The sequence below is a fragment of the Amia ocellicauda genome, chromosome 14, assembly GCF_036373705.1.
Source record: "Amia ocellicauda isolate fAmiCal2 chromosome 14, fAmiCal2.hap1, whole genome shotgun sequence".
NCBI classification, from domain to species: Eukaryota; Metazoa; Chordata; class Actinopteri; order Amiiformes; family Amiidae; genus Amia; species Amia ocellicauda.
In genome coordinates, this window is record NC_089863.1 from 17,490,586 (window position 1) to 17,511,398 (window position 20,813).

The 20,813-nt window shown below is 41.8% G+C and overlaps 1 protein-coding gene across 1 annotated transcript; it reads left to right on the plus strand.

Annotated features, from left to right (window-relative positions):
* Positions 1 to 12,046: 12,046 nt before the first annotated feature.
* On the plus strand, positions 12,047 to 19,790 carry LOC136767883 (major histocompatibility complex class I-related gene protein-like). Its single transcript, XM_066721940.1, has 7 exons — positions 12,047 to 12,218; positions 13,981 to 14,241; positions 15,571 to 15,837; positions 17,150 to 17,437; positions 17,790 to 17,897; positions 18,196 to 18,246; positions 18,500 to 19,790. The coding sequence occupies exons 1-7, from the start codon at positions 12,131 to 12,133 to the stop codon at positions 18,544 to 18,546; spliced, it is 1,110 nt and encodes a 369-aa protein (XP_066578037.1). The 5' UTR covers positions 12,047 to 12,130; the 3' UTR covers positions 18,547 to 19,790.
* The last annotated feature ends 1,023 nt before the right edge of the window (positions 19,791 to 20,813 follow it).

Here is a 20,813-nt window from a genome sequence, read left to right on the forward strand (position 1 = left end):
TATAGTCAATAACACAAGCCTTGTTGGGGTTTATTTTTGGTAATTAAGCAGTAACTAGCAGGTCTAGTATTTTCTATTAGTATTAAATACTATTGGTTTTAAAGAATATCTGTAATTTTACTATTATCTGTACATGTTTTCTTGTAATGTTGTTGTGTGATGCAAGACGTTTTCTGAAACTTAGGTTTTAAATTGTTTTGTCTCCTTTCACAGAGCACAAAACTGAACCCGTTTTGTCAAAATGTTAGCTGACCTATGTGTGAATGATTTTTAATGTTAGTGAAATATATCAATTGTTGATGAACTCATAAAGCTGTGGTAACTGTTAGCAGGCCGGCCCTCAGTGTCCCTCCACTCTGAAGGAGGTCAGACCCGGCTGGATGCAGGTCAGAGGGCTGGTACCCTGAGCCTGCAGTGATCTGGACAGACGGGGACGGACACGACTGGAGAGAGACAGTCAGCGGCGTCTCACTGTCAGCAGCTCCATCCCAGTCAGACAGGAGTCCACTGTCTTCACCTGCCTGATTAGAAGCATAGATCCTAAAATAGACTGGGACGCCCAACTGCACATACCCAGTGAGTATTACATATTTACACACTATTTTGACTGTTTTCATGCTCAACCACTTCAACTCCAGATGGAAAAATGAAAACCCTTCCCAGGTACCTGATTTGAATGATGATGTTTTAACACCTGAAATTGCCTTAAAATGTAAATATTTGATGATTGAAATACAAAAAATGTACACAAATGTGTTTTTCATTAACCCTTTAAGCTCATAAACCCATAAACTACAACTAAACAAGTACAACTAACAATAAAACTACTACTAATAATATGAAACTCTATTTATATACTTGTAAAAGGTGAATGGATTGCTGCAATAGACATCAGACAAACGGCTAGATGTGCACAGGTACATTGGAAGCTCTAAACCACATGAGATTGTATAAAAATGTCTCATGATCGCCCTCCCCGGCCCTCAATACACATTGTGCAGTACGAGCACTGGCTTTGGGAACGAAACCTGAAACGCTGGACTAAGAAGCCACTAATAGAATAAGAGTCTTGACGTACGCATGGTACTGTGTGAGGGATTTTAAATATACATTTTGGTACAAACTGCTTAAATTTGACAATTAGAATAGACTATTAATAAAGTAAGATCTATTTTTGTATTCTGTAGCCCTGTGTTTGTGTCTGTAAACTGGATTTCCAGGTTCATTAGAACCACAGTCTCGTCCCAGTGCTGTGTGGCTTCATCAGTAGGGATCAGGCCAGTGTCTGAGGAGCTGAGTGTCAGTTCCTGTGTGTTAATGCTGCTGTTCTGTTCTCCAGGGGACTTCTTCCCTGACCCCTCTGGGTGGATGGTGTCTTTATTCCTAATGGCCGCTCTCACGGTGGCAGCAGCTGCTCTTCTGATAATCCAGTGGAGACGAATGGACAGTGAGTGTCTGGATGCTTGTGTGGCATTTCATGAGTTACATAGATAGTGGACAGTGAAGAATTGTTTTAGACTTGGAAAGAATGCCACAAAGCTAACCATGTTGTGATCACAATTTGCCATTGGTTCTCTAATTAGTGTCCCTCTGACTCAGTCCTGGTGAATCGGGATGAAAGGGGAGAGCTGCGTACGATGGAAAGAGGCGAGGGGGATGAGAGGGACAGTCCAAAGTCGGAAGACAATGGCAATCTGATCTCAACTGAGAGGGGGACTGGAGGAGTTATTGGAAGCGTGCTGGATTGAACGTGGGCAGGCAGAGCGCGAGCAACGTCTGCCAACCAAAGCCAGGAGTGGAATTTAAAGAACTGGGCAAAGCGCAATTGGAGTAATGTGTGAACTATGTGAGTGGACATTCTTTTTAACCTTACCCATTCCCCAAACTGTTTTGCTTGCAATTGTTTTTATATTGTATGGCCTTTACTTTTGTTTTTAACTGAGTCACTAAGTAGCCACTCTCATTTGGGGTGAGGGTTTGAATGACTGGCCTATTGGGAGGGTAGCTTGTGGGGTTTAGTATTAGTATTGGTAGTTGTGTGTATTCCATTTGGTAATGGGTTATCTTTAAAGTGGTTTGTGATTTGGTTTTGTTTTCATGTATTGTATTTATTGGGTTTGTAGAGGACCTCCCTGAGGTCCACTTATTTTCACCTCCATCCCAAGTTTGTAGAGGCAGGGAAGTAAAAGGGGTAGAAGGGATCTTAAAGTAAGTGGCTATTTGTTGTGTGATTAATAAAGGCTGTTTTTATTTACTTCTGTCTCCCCGATTCCTCCTCATCGACTGTATATGTATTACTCACCTTTCTGGATCTCCCTGGTATACTGAAGGTGGTGGCAGCGATTACATTACCCTGGGTGGGTGTAAATCGTTATTTTACTCCAGAATAAATAGGCAAACGCTACAACTGCTTTGCTTTTACAAGCGTTGATTGGGTGATTGCATTGCATTTAGATCAATTTCTTTTTTCCGGGATTATCAATCTAAATGAAAGCACTGACAAAGTAAATTTGTTAAAACTCAAACTTGAGATTTTACTGGGGCACAGCAGATTTATACTGGGGGACGTACCCCAGTAAAAGGGGTCTAGTGATGTCCATGAATACAGGTCTATCAGGGAATTCATGTAGATCTGTATCGGTTCTGTAAACAAGCAGGATGTCAGGCGAAGGGGAATTCAATACAAGAGGGGTAATCCGGAAGGCAAGGTTGAGGAAGGGAAAGCTAAGGTCAGTAACTAGTATGCTTACTAACCCAAGGCTCGACAATGCAGTGAGGAAATACTGGCAAGACTTCACGAAGAGGTCAGCTAACAAAGGAGACTATATAGAGAATGAGAAGAGGTAGGTAACTGGGGACAGATGTGTGTTAATTGAACGTGAAATGTAAAGCAGGTTCAATAAGGTGCAACAGAGAAAGCCAGGCAAAGGGGAGAGACGGATGGTAATATGAAGTCCTCTTGTGGTGAAAAGTGGAAATAGTCAGGTGTAAGACGTTATACATTAAATGTCTATCTGAAGCCATGTCTACATGAATTCCCTAATAGCCCTGTACTCTAATCAAAATATGCCCTGACTTCAGAAAGGTGCTGTAAAAGTGTTTAAAGGACAAAGTAAAAGTGCATTTAATAAATGTGGTGGGGCATTTCAGATGCATTTTGTTTGGAGATCAATAAAAGCACTCCAACACTGTGTGCAAAGCTGGTACATACCTACCCCAAAATACTTAAAGCTGTTATTGCAGCGAAAGGTGGCTCTACCAAATACCAAATATTGTTTGAGGGTTAAATACTTGTGCAAGCAACTTGTTTTTTGTTACAAATCTTTCCCAACATAAAATCAATGTCACCTTACAGTAATTGATTTTGACTGTGAGTGTGTTAAAATAAAATCAAACTGAACGAAATTACAACCATTTGTAATTCCGTAATATGAGAGAATTGGTCAGGGGTCTGAATACATTTGCAAGGCCCTGTATACACGTAGATGTTGATTTCGTTTTGGAATCCATCAGGATATGAGTTTATCATAACACAGAGAGGGACATTGTGTAAACATTACTAGTAAACTATAACATATTGTAACGACCCAGGGGTTCTGGCCGTGACGGGGACTCAAACCCCATTCTTCCATGCCACAATGCAGCAATCTTACTGTATCCCTAAGGCCCAGGCCTCTTACTGTAGTGATCTCGAGCCTTGATATGTTTGACCTATAGGTCTCTTCATTGACAATATATATGCATGCATATTAATATATGTATGTGTAAAATCCGGACACAAGGAGGGAGAGAGTCTCGGGTTCCGTTGGTGTCTGTGCTTTATTGGGGTTCACAGGGGACAAACACAAGGGGGTAAAATAAGGAAAGCAAAACAAAAACGTCCACACAAAATAGGTGGCTCCGGGCAGTTAGGGTTGTAGGTCTCAGTCCCTTTTCTTGGCGGTTAGCTGCCCCCGTCGGGGAGGGAAAGGGATTAAATAGACAGAGCACAGCTGCCGCTGATGTCACAGTCGCCTCGGTGCTCATTGCCCACAGCCGCGAGTCCGCAGCCTGTTAGCGAGGGAGCGACAACACAGCTGCGGCACATGAGCACCTCAGCAGCAGCCGTGCCATGACAGACAGCGGCCTGTCACAGTATGGTTATAAATAATCCGCACGCTTTGTTTAATTTGAAGTGTCTGTTGGAGTAACGTCTTTCTCAGTGGCGATTTCTAGAGTCTGCTGGGTTCATCACCATTAGGCTATGTTATATATAACCTTGGGGGCCCCCTAATGGCGTGGGGCCCCAGGCAGTTGCCTGCCTTGCCTGTTCACAAGCTGCGCCTCTGGTCTTTCTGTTGGCTTTGTACACAAGCTGTTACACAACAGAAATGAACTCTGTGAAGGATCATGCTGTTATGATGCAGGTGGGGGATTGATTACCTATTACCTATGTACAATATTACGAGAAGAAAAGCAGCTTTTAAAAAAAAAAAAAAAAAAAACATGAGAATCTTTATTTTTAATATTTTTAATATTTTTGTATGTAACGTGAAACTCTTCAAATTGTTGTATTCAGTTTAAAATGTGGTTACCTCAAAATACAGCAAATATGCACACAAACTGCTCCCACCTAATTGCTCTGGGAAATTTTCATATACATTAATTCCACAATGAATGCTCTTGTAGCAGTCTCAGCCCTTATATGTTTTTGTTTGATTAAAATCAATTAAAATACAAAGTTTAAAATGAATTTTAAAGACACAAAACACAAACACAAACAACCAGCGAGCAGTGCAGGCGAGAGGATCAGCAGTGGGGATTATAAGACCTAAGCTTTTCTTCCCTTGTCCGCTCTCACTCCCCACTGCTGCTCCGCCCGTCCTCTCGCCTGCACTGTCCCGGGAGCGGCCACCCCGTCACTGGCGACACAGGGGCTTTAAGTACTCCAATCAATTATTCAATTAAAACATGCACTGCATGGGGACTGGAGGGGGAGAACACAAATTAAAACGTGCAGACGTGAAAGGTGTGTATTTAATTGAAATAAAAGTGCAAAACGTGTAGGGGGCTGAGACTGCTACACTCTGCCTACTATTCTACTTATGTTTTGCAGATGAAGGTATCTCTCCTAAGAATTCAATACTATTTTAAGATTCTGTCAATTCTTTGTGGTTAACAGAGAGGTTCTCATGTCTCTCGTTCCTCTGCAGGCTCACACTCACTGTGCTTCTTGCACACGTTGAACAGCCAGCAGACCAGCTTCAAACAGTAACGGCTGTGGTGATGGTGGATGACGTACACATGGAGTACTATGACAGCGACTCGAAGAAGATTGTAGCGCCAGGACTGGCATGCAGCCTCGGACACCCAGGCGGACATGGAGACAAGCGGCCACTGTGAACTACTGCAGCGGAACATCATGCCACGCTTCAACCACAGAGGGTGAGTGGGCTGACCAGATGAGAGCCTTGCCAACCCCAGGAGATGGGGAGGAAAGGCTCTGTCCTCCAGGCATGCCCAGCTCCATACTGACAAGTAACCCATTCTGAAACTGTAGTTGGATAGATAAGGGGGTGTATGCTGTCATAGGTGCTGAGAACTCGTTTTGCAGAGCTAAGTTATCCAGGCTTTTTTATTATTGGAAAAAGTGCTGAGATTACTCGTCTTGTATAGGTATGACATTGGCAGTGTATTACTGCTGATGATTAACAGTTTGAATGTCTGTTGCAATTGAAATAAAGACAGGTTTAGGTTTGTGTTTGTATTTTGATAAGTGTATTAATAAATAGTGATTCTTGCTCTTCCCTGTGTGTAAAGTGTCAGTGCTTCAGCTGTGTTGTGTGTTTGGTGTCCTGCAGGAGTTCACACCTACCAGAGGCTGGTGGGCTGCGAGCTGGATGATGACGGGACAGTGAGTATCTGGGTCAGGGACGCCTATGATGGGCAGGACTTCATGAGCTACAGCAGCGAGAGCCACTCCTGGACTGCCGCCGTGCCACAGTCCGTCACCGAAAAGCTGCACCTGGAAGCCACCAAACTGGGTCTGATCCACATCTACAGACCAGCCTGCATCAACATCCTGAAGAAGTACCTGCAGTACGGCAAGAACAGCATCATGAGGAAAGGTGCACTCGTGTACCTATTGCTCTGGTATTTTGTTCTTCATTTGAGTTGCTTTGATTCTCATTTGATGTATTGGGACTTTATTAGTCAGTGGTGCGCTATCCAGAGATTTACAGAGAACATTTACACTGTTACTGAAATCAGCACGTACATTAAAATAAAAGGGGCTGCGGTTTATCTTGTCAATTAACACATGGAGAAAAAATAGAAATCCTTTTGTGCTGTGACCCTGGAGTTTTCTAACAGTAACTATTAATTGCCTGCATTCTTTCAAAATGAATTAAGGGAACTTCTACTCCCTTTCAGCAACGTACATTCTGTAATTGCTGCTTATTAAAGTTGAATTGTTTAAACTTATCTTTGCTATCGGCAAATGACCTTCCATTGTAGCTGGTCATTTAGAGGATAATTATTAATCATGAGTAATAATGGTAATATTAAATGACTATAGCAGTGATTTCATTGGCATTCTAAAATAAGCCTACCCATCTGATCAGATGACCAGTCAGACACTGTTCATAAAATTTCAAGCCCCTTGAGGGTATGTCCCAGAATGGATATATAAGCTTTGTACTTCCTTGAGAAGTAGAACGGTATCATACCTGCTTAATACTTTTGAGGTCTGTGTTCTGCTCTTCTTCCTGTGCATGTAATGCATCTGATTGGAACTTTCTTCCAGCACACACATCACTGACAAGTCTTACCTTCCTTTAACTGATATCTGAAGGCTGTTAAGTAATCAATAATTGTTGTACTGCAGTGCATCCCAAGGTGATCCGCAAGCCCTCAGTTGCCCAGGGTGAGACTGACGTGACCTGCCTAGTGACCAGCTTCTACCCCCGGACGGTGGAGGTGACCCTCCTCAGAGACGGGCATCCAGTGCCGGGAGAGAAGGTGACGGGTGGGGAGGTGCTGCCCAATGGAGACGGGACCTACCAGCTGAGAAAGACCCTGACTGTGGACGAGGACGAACAGTGGCTGCATACCTACTCCTGCCAGGTCAACCACACCAGCCTGGACAACAAGATGGTCATTGACTGGGGTGAGGCTGAGACTTAGCTTCTGTCAGGGGGAGAGTCCCATTGACTGAAGGTTAGGGTTTTGTGTGGTGACAGATTTATTATAATTATGAATCTAATAATAGATGTAGTAATATTAAAACCAGAATACTGTTATCTAAGCACTCAATTATTCCCCTGGCTTATCTTCTAGACAGCCAAGTGATACAGTAAGAGTTGCATTTAGGTCAAGAAAGGCAACATTAAAGCTTTTGGACAGGGTTGCCCAGCCCTAAGTTTAGACTCAAATATATAATACAGGGGTGGCTAACCTTGGTCCTGGAGAGCTTACAGCCGACATGTTTCTGTTCTATCCAGATCGTCAACTGCTTAATTGAACCAATTGTGGATCTTAATTATGCAAACGGCTTCAGTTCAGTTTCCCTTTAGCCACTGGTTTTCAACCCCAGTCCTGTGGGCCCCTCACTGTCCTGCTTGTGTTCCAGCTCAGCACTCAATTACTTAATCTGTGTACCAATGATCACAAGTGGTGTGTTTTTTGTTTTGTTTTGTTCTCATGACATATCATATGTGCATTCTCATCTACATTACTTTGCATGCATTTTAGATTGTGAAATGTATTTTACAGATATTTGCATTAATTGTTATTGAATGCTTGCATGTTGCAGGTGTGGGACTGTGTAGATGGTAGCCTGTCCTATGCTCATCCCTGTACCCAACTTATACCACCAAGTCTTCCATTCTTCTCCTGTAGTACTAGTGTAGTCAAGCCTTTCCAGAATCCTGCACAGTACTATCCATCTCTGCTCACAGACCCTATGGTTGAATCACATGGAGGGTCTGTGATCCAACCATGACTGAGTGTGGGCTAGTGTACCGATTTCTATCCTGAGTGACGATGCCAATCCAAAGCTTGTGGGTTCAATTCCTTTAAATGGGATCAAGTAATTAAGTTTTGCCAAATTTTACACAGAGAGGAAAATGTTAATACTGGAACACTTTTTTATGGTTATTTTTATTTGATTTTTTTTATTATCATGGTTATCTTAAAATTATAATGTTACAGTACTAATACCTGAATGGGAGTTCCTCTTTGGCCAGCATGTTGGAGATGTTTTCCTGCCTTCTCAGCACTTTGTGCTCCAGCAAAACGTCTCCCCAGAGGTGCAGTTTTAAAGATTTCATCCAGTGTTTTTGGTTTAGTCTTCAGCAGGCCCTTTTTATGCATGTCCCCAAGATCCACTTTTCGCATCAATAAAGTTTTTGCTATAGTTCCTTAGATCTTTTAGATTCTTCTCAAACTCACAACAATATTTGCATTTGATTTTAGTCACAGTACCTGCATCTGTGCAAATGTCAGTCCATTTGAACCCCCATGCTTTATCAGTGTTCTTTCAGGGGCATGAATATACAAAAAGTATAATCTGATCATAAATGGCAGTAATAATTACAGTACATATGACATATCATGTGTAAAATGTGTAGAGGGCAGTAACAATTCAAAAACTCCCGCCAAAAGCGGTTCTGTTCCCACACCAATCAGTATATACGCATGTTGTCATATACAAGACTGCATGCATGTTAAACTGCCATAGGGGACGCGAGCTCAAAAGGATGTCTCAAGTTGTAACAACCTGCGATCACGAAAATGGTGGCCACAACATGTACGAGTAGGTGGGTTGTACAGGCATTTTCGATGCTTGTTTTGGGTCGGAAAAGCTTATTTTAATGCCTTGCGCAATCGGCGAATCCATACATTGCGAAAATATATCGCAAATTGAGGTGAATTGACTTGCTTTTTGCGATGCGAACCCTGACAAAATGTTTGCTGTATGTGATTCATTCTGTTTCAGTACGCACAGCCACTGGAGCTTTAGGCTTCAATCTTATTCACTCTAAAGCATTGGCATTTAGCAGTAGGGCAGCTTATTAATGTACATGTGCAATCTACCCATTCCCCTTATGTCCCCAAGCTGGGGACCTCCTTGCCTTCACAAGATCCCCTGTCCTCCTACAGATCTGTTGGCAAATACAGCTAAATCAGAGGGCATTGGTGTGAAAATACATCAAGTTTCTAATGCACTTTTACAGCAAATACTCATAAGATCTGCAAGTTGAATGATGTTTAAGGCTAATGAGAGACTCATTAATGCTGTTACTTATGCCTAGGTAACAGTATCCCTGATGGGCAAGTGGACATTCAAGGCAAATACACTGCAGGTAAGATCAACCCATTTCAAAAGTTTGGTTTCTGGCCTCTTGAGCAGCTCAACATGTAAAAGCCTCCACTCATAGTGCAGACGGGGCCCAACAGGCCAGACAGAGCTGGTTCCAGTATGGCCAGTGTCATGCCCAACTGTGGCTGGAGCCTGTGCTGTCTGGACTATAGCAGAGGCCCAGATTGGAGTCAGCGCTGCCTGGATTTGAAACCTTCCTGTTTAAAGAATGTCTGGTTCTATTTCTTTGATCACAGCTTCTCGACAGTCGGCGTCTTCCTCAAGCTCCTCCGTGCGAGAGTAAGAGAAGAATACGACACTGAGCAGAGACTAGAAGAACAATGTCCGAGTCAGCTGAGAGAAATACTTTTGTACATTATGCTGCTTTATGGACAGTCTTATCAGTATGTGGCCCTGTTCCTGGAGAGCCACAATCCTGTAGGTTTTATAGCGGCTTTAAACACATGGTCATTTTGACTAATTGAGTCTAGTAATTGTTTGCATAAAAAAGAAATAGAAAACGAAAGCAGAGAGGCTGGCTCTGCAGGACCTGAGGGCTGGTCAGTCCTGTAATATGACATCTTACAAGTTAAGACTAAAAAGTGGGGTGTCTGTGTGACCCCCAGGTAGGCAGGCTAGATCTTAATAGCCCTGGTTGATTATATTACACAACATGAATCTCAAATTGTCTCTGTAGAAGAACAAGAAAAACATAGGTACACATATGCGTCTCTGTGTAGCGATGCAGAGCAGGGGTTTCTGGGTAAGCGTACCCCACAGAGGCACAGAGGAGCTGACATGCACATGCAGACATGCAGGAGCTGTGATCCTATGCGTCAAGCACTGATTGGTTGAGCAGGAGATTCTGATAGCCATGGCCAATCGCTCAGTGCTGGGGCATCTGGTGCACAATGTCTGGCTGTAGGCCACTGCAGCAGGTCAGAGAAATGATGTGGTTACATATGAAAGTATTTAAAATGCATCTCCTCATCCACGAAACGTATTTGTGCACATTATTTGAATTGCACATTTCGTTAATAAAATTCACATTAAGTGAACATAATTCACGTTTTATCCAACGAAATGCGAACGTAATTTGTGCTTGGCAATTTTGGACAAAAGGTAAAATGTACTTTGCTTTCCGTGGACAGAATTAACAATTAGCATTCATGATGAATTGATTGAATTCCAGAGGAAAGATAGAAACTTGCTGAGCTGATCAGACGAGAGCTATATCCCTGTACTCCAGTCAAAATATGCCCTGACTTCAGAAAGGTGCTGTAAAAGTGTTTAAAGGACAAAGTAAAAGTGCATGTACACATTTAAAAAAAAAAAAATGTGCAGGGGCATTTCAGATGCGTTTTGTTTGGAAGCTTTTAAACTTGATACGAGTGCGTGTGAATGTGTGTGAATGAGCGAATGTGACTCCAGAACATGTTCATGTTATTGTAGAAAAATGCACTTGACAATGTGTGACAATAAAGTGATTTCCAGTACATGGATGTGAGCTGTGCGTGATGTTGGCTTCTCTCGCCCCTTTAATCGAAAGGTATCTTTTCAATGCCATCTGATCCAGCCCAGGACCCAGGAAGCCCCAGTCCAGCAGCTTAAAGAAGTGGCTTCAGTCAGTCGCTATAGGGCCCTGTGTTTTGTGGGACTTGTTTTTAAACTATTGTAGTCATGCAAAACTACAGGCCCTTAGCTACAGATCCATGTTCATTTCAATTAGGGTAAATTAAGTTACATTATAAGATTTAGGGGTGGATGTGACTAGTTAAAAGGACGCCCTTTCACATTTCTAATGTTGCTGGTAAAGAACAGTTCTATTGAAAGCCTAATTGCTCAACACTGTTTCAGTGACGCTCTACCCCAATACAGATGTGCCTCAGCAGCTCGCACTGAGAAACTAAAGAAGCACAGTGCTGAAGTTTAACAATACAGTCTACAGGATACAAGAAAAAGAGCCTAAAGCATACAATTTGAGCATTGTGAGAGTTTTCTGTGCTACTTTGCGTCACACTGGTTGGTCTTAAAGAGGTTTACTTTTCAAGAGACTTACCGGACAACTGAAATAAGGGTCACACATGACAACATACAGAAGTCCAACAGTGTTTTTGGGAAAATCACTCCGACACCGTGTGCAAAGCTGGTACATACCTACCCTAAAAGATGGCTCTACCAAATATTAAGGTGTGAGGGTTAAAAACGTATGCAAGCAACATATCATCACCGTATAAGGTCGTCTGCTAAGACATAAATAATAATATATATTTTTTTTTCTTACAAATATTTCCCAACATAAAACCAATGTCACCTTACAATAATTGATTTTGACTGTCAGTGTTTTTAAATAAAATATCAAGCAGAACAAAATTGAAATGTACCATTTGTAATTCAATAATATGAGAGAATTGCAAGGCTCTGTACACACGACGATGTTCATTTAGTTTTGGAATCAATTAGGATACGAGTTTATCATAACACAGATAACGATATACTATAACTATAACGTATATGTGTGACATACATGTCTCTTCGTTGACCATATATATGCACGCATATTAATATACTGTATGTATGCTATAAACAATCCGCAGCTGGGATCGATCCTTGGGAAAGTCCTGGATATTAGTTGTCAATTCAGTGCACTGGTCTCAAAGTCATTTCACCCAGAAGCAGCCGATCAGTAGCCAATCACCACAGTCCGCTCGGAAAGGAAAGTGAAAGCTGTGTGTTGTCTGTTCGCAGTGTCTTGGTTATTTGACGTGTAGTTGCAGTATTGTCTTTCTGATGGCTTTGGACACAAGCTGTTACACGACAGAAATGAACTCAGTGAAGTTGCTTGTGCTTCTCTGGTGCATCGAAGCAGCTGATGCAGGTGGGCGATTGATTGATATACGTAATACTTTAAAGCTTCCTCCTGATTGTTCTTACATTCTATATTTCTGGCCGAGTTCCATTGTATGTTTCATTGCATTTTTAATCATTAGATTGTGATCAAAATAATGTTAACTCATTCCTTTGTTATCTTTGTCAAGCCGTTGTGACATTTAACCCTTAACCGGATGATAATTACTATGCATTTTTGATATCAAAAATGGAATTTCTGATCTCAAAAATGCAATTGCTGATATCAACAACGGCAGATCATTCTTGATATCAACAATTGTTGATTACATTTTTGATATCAGAAATTATGGATTAAATGTCACAACGGCTTGCCATACAGTCCTCAACTTCCATTCCAACGTAAATCAACACCCTGGCACAACTACAAATCTTAACGCTAGATAATATAAACTATTATATAGGGGTTTTTTAACGTTTTTATAAGTTTTTGTCTTTGAAGAAAGGAATATACTTTCTGATTATTTTGGAAAATGTTTTATAATAACAGTAAAGCCTTCTGAGTAGAAATCCAACACTTTATGCACATTTGTAACCAGGTGTCAATAGACCCAAACATGTGACTTGTATAGATGGGGTAAACTGCCCAGGAAAATAATAATCTTGCCCCATCATGTATTCTGACCTGCCCCATTTGAAAAAATGACTTACGACACTGATATATTAAATAATTCTGTTTAATTCATGATTCAATTAAATATGTTCTAAATAAATTAAATAAATGTTCAGTTCTGTTAAATGTTGTGTAGTTCTGTTAAATGTGTAGTGCTGATTTAATTCAATTATTGTAAGATGGTAATAATGATGAATATTTGTGATTTTAATCAAGATGTTACTTTTTCATGGCACTGTGTTTTGTTATTTAAGGTAACATGCATTGTTTTATAAACAAACATTTTGCCCCACACTAGGGGGCATCTTCTCACAGGAACAGGTCAAGACACCCCTTTTTAAGAACAAATATTTTATTCAATTATTAAATAGTTGATGAGTTTACTTGGATTTTTTCACATGTAATTTGTACATCCTTCTATGGACTTTGTCTTTCAACTGTTATAATTCAAGATTTCCTTCATGTGTCGGAATTAAACAAATTCTACCTTGGGGGGGTTATACACTATTACGAAAAGAAAAACAGCTCGACAGAGATTCACCAAGAAACAAAGGATTGCGTACAATGCACAGGGGGGTGAAATGTAATGTACAGACACCGACTGAATATAATTTTGAAAGTGCCATTTTCTCATCATTGTTCTCAACCGTAAGTAATCAAACCGGAGAATTATGAATGTGCTTTTTTATTACCCAATGTTTAAATTTTGAATGAAAGGAAACGTCCGGGGGGCGAAGTCTGCAAATCCCCTTTCCTCCAGGCCTCTCTGAAGATAAAGTTATGTAAATAACAGTTTTGTTTTTACTAAAAACATGAGACGTTCTTTATTTTAAATATTTTGAATATCTCTGTATGTAATGTAAAATCTTGGTGCATAGTTTAAAATGTGGTTACCTCCAAATACAGCAGTTTTCACAAACATGCACACAAACTGCTCCCACCGGTTTGCTCTGGGGAATTTTTATACATTCAATAATTCTGCAAGGAATGATCTGTCTAGTATTCTACCTTTTAAGTTTTGCAGATGAAGGTATCTCTGCTGAGAATTCAACACTGTTTTAAGATTCTGTCAATTCTTTGTAGTCAACAGCTTGTTATATCTCCTTGTGTCCCCCTCCAGGCTCACACTCACTGTGCTTCTTGCACACGTTGAACAGCCAGCGGACCAGCTTCGCCGAGTTCACGGCTGTGGGGATGGTGAATGACTTACACGTGGAGTACTACGATAGCGACTTGAAGAAGATTGTGTCGCGCCAGGACTGGAGCGTGGCCTCGGACACCCAGGCAGAAATGGATATGAGACTGGCAGCCACAGTGGACAGCTACCACAGCATACGTACGAGGATTCGGAACATCATGCCGCGCTTCAACCACACAGAGGGTGAGTGGGCTGACCGGATGGGAGCCTTGGCAGCTCCAGGGGATGGGGAGGAATGTCCTCCAGGCATGCCCAGCTCCATACTGACAAGTAACTCAAACACAGAGCACATTTTTCCAAAACTACCAAAGACTAATTAATTGAATTGAATTACGCACACAATCATATGTATATGTATGTATATATGTGTGTGTATCATCATCATCAGGCTGTGTGTATATATATATACACCGATCAGCCATAACATTATGACACTGACAGGTGAAGTGAATAACACTGATAATCTCGTTATCAGGGCACCTGTCAGTGGGTGGGATATATTAGGCAGCAAGTGAACATTTTGTCCTCAAAGTTGATGTGTTAGAAGCAGGAAAAATGGTCAGCGTAAGGATCTGAGCGACTTTGACAAGGGCCAAATTGTGATGGCTAGACGACTGGGTCAGAGCATCTCCAAAACTGCAGCTCTTGTGGGGTGTTCCCGGTCTGCAGTGGTCAGTACCTATCAAAAGTGGTCCAAGGAAGGAAAAGCGGTGAACCAGCGACAGGGTCATGGGCGGCCAAGGCTCATTGATGCACGTGGGGAGCGAAGGCTGGCCCGTGTGGTCCGATCCAACAGACGAGCTACTGTAGCTCAAATTGCTGAAAAAGTGAATGCTGGTTCTGATAGAAAGGTGTCAGAACACACAGTGCATCGCAGTTTGTTGCGTATGGGGCTGCGTAGCCGCAGACCAGTCAGGGTGCCCATGCTGACCCCTGTCCACTGCCGAAAGCGCCTACAATGGGCACGTGAGCATCAGAACTGGACCACGGTTATGGCTGATCGGTGTATATATATATGTATATATATACCACCATGACGTGGGTTATTCCCCTTCTGAAATGGTTCCCCTTTTCTTGGACATAGTCACAAACTAACTTTTTAATTGGAAAAAATGTGTCCTGTTTGATTGTTACATATTTGAAACTTGCCCTTTTTGCCCTTGCCCTAATTTATTTTCAAAATTGTACAGATTAAATAGCATTTGGTAATTCATTTGAATCCATTTCTGAAGGTGTCGTTGATCAGGTAAATCAGGTGATCTATGATGTCATAGCTCTGCAAGACAAGTTATCTCTGAGATGACTTGTCTTGTAGAGGTATGACATTGGCAGTGTATGCTGCTGATGATAGACAGTTTTAATGTCTATGTTGAAATAGAAATAAAGACAGGTTTAGGTTCGTGTTTGTATTTGATTGTTTATTTTAGTTAAGTGTTAATAAGTAGTGACTCTTGCTCCTCCCTGTGTGTAAAGTGTCAGTGCTTCAGCTGTTCTGTGTCTGGTGTCCTGCAGGAGTTCACACCTACCAGAGGCAGGCGTGCTGCGAGCTGGATGATGACGGGACAACGAGCGTCTGGGTCAGGGACGCCTATGATGGGCAGGACTTCATGAGCTACAGCAGCGAGAGCCACTCCTGGACTGCCGCCGTGCCACAGTCCATCACCGAAAAGCTGCACCTGGAAGCCACCAAACTGGGTCTGATCCACTTCTACAGACCAGCCTGCATCAACATCCTGAAGAAGTACCTGCAGTACGGCAAGAACAGCATCATGAGGAAAGGTAGGTCTCATCTGCCCATGCAGTGACCACTCACAAGTGGTTTATCGATTACATTGGGAGACTTTGGTGAAGTCAAAAAATGGTGTACTATGTGTGATTTCTGTGGCTTCTATGCCTTTGAAATGTTGATGTGTTACACTATGTTTCAACTAAAGTCTGCAGTAGTGGCAGTAGCTTGTCCCAAAAGTAGCTGAAATGTGTTGAAATTCGAGTGTAAAACAGATCTCAGCTCTTGACAATTATATTGGTGTTAGTGTCTGGCCTGGGGTGTGTGGATAAATACAGGACAGTATAGGGCATTATTGTTTTTACTGTAAAGCTGTGTTGAATACTGTTCTAGTTAAAGGGATAGGTGCTAAAATTATTCCCAAAGTTAGTTAATACCTAAAGAGTTCAACTTCCATTTCCAATATTGTTTGGGGAAGATCACTCTTATGCTTTCTCTATGGAAAGGTTTGTTGTTTCTTGTTAAAAAGTGACTCATTTGAACCTCTGCCAACTGAAAGTCAGCAGCAACCTAATACAGGTTTAACCTCAGGTTTTTGGAGTTTACCTGTCTGGCAACTAAAGCTAGTGTACATACTCAATTATAAACACCCTCTTGTCCCTACTAAAATTGATTACTCATACACTCTGGCCTGTAATACCTCAGTCCCCCTCCCCTGGACAATACAACACTCTTACCATAAAGCACTCGCTGTAATTCTCACTTATTTTCTCCCTAACTTCCCTTCTATGGCTGCTATTACTTATTCTGTACTAATCCTTTTGAATGCCTTACTGTACCTCTTTCTGGCCTATTGGTAATCATGCCCGCTCTGAATTCAGGGCACACTGAACCTATCGCTCTGGTATTTTGTTCTTCATTTCAGTTGATTTGATTTTCATTTGATTTATTAGGGTTTTATTAGTCAGTGGTGCCGTGACCATTGACTGTCAACCCTTTTGAACTTTTAAACTGTCAGATGTCACTCGATGGAGGTGATGCCATGCAAAAGGCACTTAATTTATTGGTGGTTTATTTCAATAGATTGCATATTCCATGCCTAGTGAGTAGAAACGGGTGATGAGTTTCTCATGATTGGGACAATGTACTGAATTTAAGGAAAAGAGCAGCAGACATACTTCACTAAAAGCAAGTTGCTAACCTCACATAACTGGCAAAAAAATAACCATAGATTTACAGAGATTTAAATTTAAGGGTTAAAGAACAGAGATTTTTGCAGCACATGTGTTAAAATAAACGGGGCGGTGGTGTATCTTGTTTTCAATTAACACTTCACTGACAAGTCTTACCTCCCTTATATTGCAGTGTATCCCAGGGTGAGGGTGATCCGCAAGCCCTCAGTTGCCCAGGGAGAGACTCACGTCACCTGCCTAGTGACCGGCTTCTACCCCCGGACGGTGGAGGTGACCCTGCTCAGAGACGGGCATCCAGTGCCGGGAGAGAAGGTGACGGGTGGGGAGGTGCTGCCCAACGGAGACGGGACCTACCAGCTGAGAAAGACCCTGACTGTGGATGAGGACAAACAGTGGCTGCATAAATACTCCTGCCAGGTCAACCACACCAGCCTGGACAACAAGATGGTCATTGACTGTGGTGAGGCAGTGGTGAAGCTGAGACTGATTTTTGTGGTGACAGATTTATTATGATTATGAATCTGATTATGAAACCAGAATACTGTTTTCTAAGCACTTAATTCCTGCCCTGGCTTATGATCTAGACAGCCAAGTGATACAGTAAGAGTTACATTTAGGTCAACAAAGGCAACATTAAAGCTATAGGACAGGGCCTATGTTCAGCCTCAAAAGCTCTAGTATATAGTATATTCAGAAGACTACACTAAAGAAAGGCTCGGTCCTGCCCTTTCGAGTAGTTCCACTACTAGTGAAGACATGTCTGCCAGCTCTCTAATGCTCTCTTTTGATGTCTTCTTCCCTGATCACTGCAGAACTAGAGCCCGGCCCAGATCTTACCATCATCATCCCAGTTGTGGTGATTCTGCTTGCAGTTCTGGTCCTAGTTGTTGCAGGGGTCGTGCTGTGGTGGAGACGAGCCCGTGAGTGACTCCTCTATCTGCACTCTAAAGCATTGGCATTTAGCAGTAGGACAGCTTATTAATGTACATGTGCAATCTACCCATTCCCCTTATGTCCCCAAGCTGGGGACCTCCTTGCCTTCACAAGATCCCCTGTCCTCCTACAGATCTGTTGGCAAATACAGCTAAATCAGAGGGCATTGGTGTGAAAATACATCAAGTTTCTAATGCACTTTTACAGCAAATACTCATAAGATCTGCAAGTTGAATGATGTTTAAGGCTAATGAGAGACTCATTAATGCTGTTACTTATGCCTAGGTAACAGTATCCCTGATGGGCAAGTGGACATTCGATGCAAATACACTGCAGGTAAGATCAACCCATTTCAAAAGTTTGGATTCTGGCCTCTTGAGCAGCTCAACATGTAAAAGCCTCCACTCATAGTGCAGACGGGGCCCAACAGGCCAGACAGAGCTGGTTCCAGTATGGCCAGTGTCATGCCCAACTGTGGCTGGAGCCTGTGCTGTCTGGACTATAGCAGAGGCCCAGATTGGAGTCAGCGCTGCCTGGATTTGAAACCTTCCTGTTTAAAGAATGTCTGGTTCTATTTCTTTGATCACAGCTTCTCGACAGTCGGCGTCTTCCTCAAGCTCCTCCGTGCGAGAGTAAGAGAAGAATACGACACTGAGCAGAGACTAGAAGAACAATGTCCGAGTCAGCTGAGAGAAATACTTTTGTACATTATGCTGCTTTATGGACAGTCTAATCAGTATGTGGCCCTGTTCCTGGAGAGCCACAATCCTGCAGGTTTTATAGCGGCTTTAAACACATGGTCATTTTGACTAATTGAGTCTAGTAATTGTTTGCATAAAAAATAAATAGAAAACGAAAGCAGAGAGGCTGGCTCTCCAGGACCTGAGGGCTGGTCAGTCCTGTAATATGACATCTTACAAGTTAAGACTAAAAAGTGGGGTGTCTGTGTGACCCCCAGGTAGGCAGGCTAGATCTTAATAGCCCTGGTTGATTATATTACACAAATTGTATAAATACATGAATCTCACATTGTCTCTGTAGAAGAACAAGAAAAACATAGGTACACGTATGCGTCCTGTGTAGCGATGCAGAGCAGGGGTTTCTGGGTAAGCGTACCCCACAGAGGCACAGAGGAGCTGACATGCACATGCAGACATGCAGGAGCTGTGATCCTATGCGTCAAGCACTGATTGGTTGAGCAGGAGATTCTGATAGCCATGGCCAATCGCTCAGTGCTGGGGCATCTGGTGCACAATGTCTGGCTGTAGGCCACTGCAGCAGGTCAGAGAAATGATGTGGTTACATATGAAAGTATTTAAAATGCATCTCCTCATCCACGAAACGTATTTGTGCACATTATTTGAATTGCACATTTCGTTAATATAATTCACATTAAGTGAACATAATTCACGTTTTATCCAACGAAATGCCCACGTAATTTGTGCTTGGCAATTTTGGACAAAAGGTAAAATGTACTTTGCTTTCCGTGGACAGAATTAACAATTAGCATTCATGATGAATTGATTGAATTCCAGAGGAAAGATAGAAACTTGCTGAGCTGATCAGACGAGAGCTATATCCCTGTACTCCAGTCAAAATATGCCCTGACTTCAGAAAGGTGCTGTAAAAGTGTTTAAAGGACAAAGTAAAAGTGCATGCACACATTTAAAAAAAAAAAAATGTGCAGGGGCATTTCAGATACGTTTTGTTTGGAGATCGATAAAAGCACAGGGCAAATTTTACAGTGGAAGAGAAAGCTTTTAAACTTGATACGAGTGCGTGTGAATGTGTGTGAATGAGCGAATGTGACTCCAGAACATGTTCATGTTATTGTAGAAAAATGCACTTGACAATGTGTGACAATAAAGTGATTTCCAGTACATGGATGTGAGCTGTGCGTGATGTTGGCTTCTCTCGCCCCTTTAATCGAAAGGTATCTTTTCAATGCCATCTGATCCAGCCCAGGACCCAGGAAGCCCCAGTCCAGCAGCTTAAAGAAGTGGCTTCAGTCAGTCGCTATAGGGCCCTGTGTTTTGTGGGACTTGTTTTTAAACTATTGTAGTCATGCAAAACTACAGGCCCTTAGCTACAGATCCATGTTCATTTCAATTAGGGTAAATTAAGTTAAATTATAAGCTTTAGGGGTGGATGTGACTAGTTAAAAGGACGCCCTTTCACATTTCTAATGTTGCTGGTAAAGAACAGTTCTATTGAAAGCCTAATTGCTCAACACTGTTTCAGTGACGCTCTACCCCAATACAGATGTGCCTCAGCAGCTCGCACTGAGAAACTAAAGAAGCACAGTGCTGAAGTTTAACAATACAGTCTACAGGATACAAGAAAAAGAGCCTAAAGCATACAATTTGAGCATTGTGAGAGTTTTCTGTGCTACTTTGCGTCACACTGGTTGGTCTTAAAGAGGTTTACTTTTCAAGAGACTTACCGGACAACTGAAATAAGGGTCACACATGACAACATACAGAAGTCCAACTGTGTTTTTGGGGAAATCACTCCGACACCGTGTGCAAAGCTGGTACATACCTACCCTAAAAGATGGCTCTACCAAATATTAAGGTGTGAGGGTTAAAAACGTATGCAAGCAACATATCATCACCGTATAAGGTCGTCTGCTAAGACATAAATAATAATAATATTTTTTTTCTTACAAATATTTCCCAACATAAAACCAATGTCACCTTACAATAATTGATTTTGACTGTCAGTGTTTTTAAATAAAATATCAAGCAGAACAAAATTGAAATGTACCATTTGTAATTCAATAATATGAGAGAATTGCAAGGCTCTGTACACACGACGATGTTCATTTAGTTTTGGAATCAATTAGGATACGAGTTTATCATAACACAGATAACGATATACTATAACTATAACGTATATGTGTG